Here is a 3,470-nt window from a genome sequence, read left to right on the forward strand (position 1 = left end):
TTTCTCATGAAGAGAGTGACATGGTTGTTTGTGGTTTAGATGAACTGAGGTGTGTGTYGAYAGCACGTGYTGAGGACTGACAGTCATTGCTGGGGGRTAGAGATGAYTTMAGCTGAGTGTTAAATCTATMTAYSGRAMTCAGAACACCGCAGAGATGTTTTRAGGATACAMRTAAAAAAMAGTTTSAGACAAACTWAAACACCAGTCAATAGATGCATATTTATAGTGCATTATGCAACTAAAAAGAGCTTTGTGACTTTGAGCGCAAGCCTAATATGGGTGTTGCACACTGAATCTGTGGGTGAAATTTAAGAACTGAGACAAATATGAATGCAACCCAAACAAGATCTCTATATGAAAGCAGTTTAATGTTTTATTGGATCTACTCTAAAATGCTCAACCACACCAATGTTAATAAACAAATTAGGCACATTTYGGCAATCTAGATACAACATTTTTAACAGAAATACAATGGTTCATTGGATCAGTCTAAAACTTTGCTCATACACTAATGCCATTTAGTGGCCAAAATCTAAATTGTCCCTGGGCTGGAATAATACATTATGTRCTTTCTCTTGCATTTCAAAGATGATGGTACAAAAAAAATACAAAAGAACGGTTGGTTTTTTCTTTGTATTATCTTTTACCAGATCTATTGTGTTATATTCTACTACATTCCGTTCACACTTCCATAAACGTCAAAGTGTTTCCTTTCAAATGGTACCAAGAATATGCATATCCTTGCTACAGGCAGTTAGATTTGGGTATGTTATTTTAGGCGAAAGTTGAAAGAAAACGGGGTAATCCTTAAGAGGTTTTAATTCGGGATCGGTGACCCTTCCACGGGACGGTTGAGCTAACATAGGCTAATGCGATTAGCATGAAGTTATAAGTAACAGGAAAAATTCCAAGGACATAGACATATCTGATATTGGCAGAAAGGTTACATTCTTGTTTATCTAACTGCACTGTCCAATTTACAGTAGTAATTACAGTGAAAGAATACCATGCTATTGTTTGAGGAGAGTGCACAATTTTGAACATGAAAAGTTATTAAAAGGAGCTTGAACAGAATACAACAAATTGTAACACACAATGAAAAAGCCATAGTTATTCATATAGTGTAGAAAACAAAACAATCAATGCACATTATTAAAGAGCAAAAGTTGATGTTTCAGTCCATGTTTTGGCACCTCACACCAGAGTACACAGTGTCTCTCTCCATGGTGCTCCTCTGTCGCTGGGTTTTTGGCTTCTTGTGGATGACATTCAGAGCAGCGTAATGGACTGACGTTAGTGTGTCATCTTCTTGATCCTAAGAGGAATAACAAAACAAATTCCAAAGACATCAGGAAATGACCTGATATTTTGATAGAAGGATCTGTTTACAGTTCATCCAAAAATGTTATATATCTTTATGGTCTGCATACCTGGTTATGAGAACTGGCGACTGCCAGACCACTTGTCTGAGGTTGCGTTCCTTTTAGAAAAACACATGACGGAATCATCATCATCATCATACAATCAGTTTCATGACTAAAACTTATACTGCACCAACAGCTTAATCATATATTGTGCACGATGATAACYCTTACCTCTGCACAGCAGAGAGGTTTTCTTGTTCATCTTACACATAACACAACCAAGGACAATGATGAMGATSACACAAAGAGCCAACGCTACACCCAGACAGTACACCAAGAGAACCTGGTCCTCRTTACAACCATCTGTGGAAATACAGACAGTGACAGAGGAGATTCAGGACATTTTGCTCCACCAGACATTGAGTTTATTCACAGCACCATGAAAGAATATCAGAACATATCAGAATGATTATTTACGGTCAACATCCAGCTTTGTCCCGTTCCCGAACAGTATCTCCCCACATGCGGCCACAGCACAGTAGTAAGTCCCAGCATCAGAGAGGCTGACTTTCCCCTTGTGGAGGTTGTAGACACAGCTCTGTGTAAGAGACCCAGCCTCAGGGCTCTTCTCACACTGATCTCTCCTGTCTCCATGGGTGTAAAGGATTCCTGGACGGGATTCTCCTGAGCCATGTCTGAACCAATAGACACTGTGTTCTCCTGCACAGGTCTCAGTGTGTATTGTACAGTTCAGAGTCACAGAGTCTCCTGAATGGACTGACTCAGACACAGGRTGCTGGAGCACAGACATGCTGTTGGACTCTGAATCTAAAGAGAGTGACGGAGTAAGATCATTGTGTGTAAATTGTATTTGCCTGACATATACTGTACATTTTGTGCCAAATTCTAAAGTKTATTTCTAATTTAATGGTGCAAAATTTAAATCACAAATTAGGGAAGGAAGTTAAGTTACCTTTTACAATCAATACAGTTCCTTCTCCAAATATGACTTTTCCCACTTTCATAGCACCACAGTAGTATGTAGCTGWGTCCCCTGACTCTGTCTTGGAGATGGTCAGGTTAAAGCTGTCAACTCCTCTCTTCACACTCAGGTGTTTAGTCTCAGTGAAATCCTTGGTAAAGTRGTTGAAGTAAAAATATTGTCCACTGGAAAGTGTCGATGTCATGAGAAGGGGTTTTTGTCCAAGAGTCTGCTTGAACCAAACAACATTGGTATTCACATCAGTTGGCCAAAAGCAAGTGATGTTCACACTAGCTCCCCGGTGAGTAACCATCACTGGGTTTGGTTGAACAATGTCCTTGGTTAATGCACAAACTGTAAATCCAAACAAACATGGATCAAAGATCAAGATAAAGACTGAAAAACATCTAAAATACTTGCTTCAAAGTAATTCAAATGGATTCGAAAAGCCAATAATATATAGATTGTTTTAAAGGATCTAAATAAAAATGTCTTACCGGAGTTGGCATAAAACAAAAAGATTGCCCAATGTCTGATCATCATTGTAACATCAATCCTTTCTGAACTGTATAGAATGAGGGTCTGACAACGGTCCACCTTTTATATGATGACACTTTACATAGCTTTTATACAGTGTAGGAGGGAACTCTGAAACAAGAGATTGTATTGGCTGTCTGAAAAAGAATAAAAAGTACTGTCTAGCAAATATGTCGTCTGGTTACCACAGTTTGAGCAAATAGTGGCTTGATACAGCTGGTTACTTATTTGGGAAATTMTACTTTTATTACATACCAGTTCTCTTATGATGTATGGACAAACAGTGTGCCTCTGATAATGATCCCATCCCAAACCAGCCCAGGTCAAAGGTTAAATGAATACATAGTATGTTTTTAGTCTGTCTGACACCTAACTCATACCAAAGACAAAAAATGGGGACCGATAAGCTTTGCTAATTAAATCAAAATCAAATTCACTTGWCACATGCTTCGCAAACTAAAAGTGAAATGCTTACTTGCGGACTCTTCCCAACAAAGCAGAGAGAACATTTGTTAAATAATAGAAAATTATAACATGAGGAATAAATACACAATGACTAACGATAACTTGGCTACATACACGGGATA

The 3,470-nt window shown here is 38.3% G+C and overlaps 1 protein-coding gene across 1 annotated transcript; it reads right to left on the reverse strand.

Annotated features, from left to right (window-relative positions):
• Positions 1-394: 394 nt before the first annotated feature.
• LOC111960258 (uncharacterized) lies at positions 395-2,886 on the reverse strand. The gene is made up of 6 exons (XM_023982182.2): positions 2,844-2,886; positions 2,338-2,700; positions 1,842-2,192; positions 1,596-1,727; positions 1,431-1,480; positions 395-1,315 (listed from the first exon to the last, which is right to left on the reverse strand). Exons 1-6 carry the CDS (start codon positions 2,884-2,886, stop codon positions 1,175-1,177), a joined length of 1,080 nt encoding a protein of 359 aa, XP_023837950.1. The 3' UTR covers positions 395-1,174.
• Between the last annotated feature and the right edge of the window lie 584 nt (positions 2,887-3,470).

The sequence above is a fragment of the Salvelinus sp. IW2-2015 genome, linkage group LG37, assembly GCF_002910315.2.
Source record: "Salvelinus sp. IW2-2015 linkage group LG37, ASM291031v2, whole genome shotgun sequence".
Classification (NCBI taxonomy): Eukaryota; Metazoa; Chordata; class Actinopteri; order Salmoniformes; family Salmonidae; genus Salvelinus; species Salvelinus sp. IW2-2015.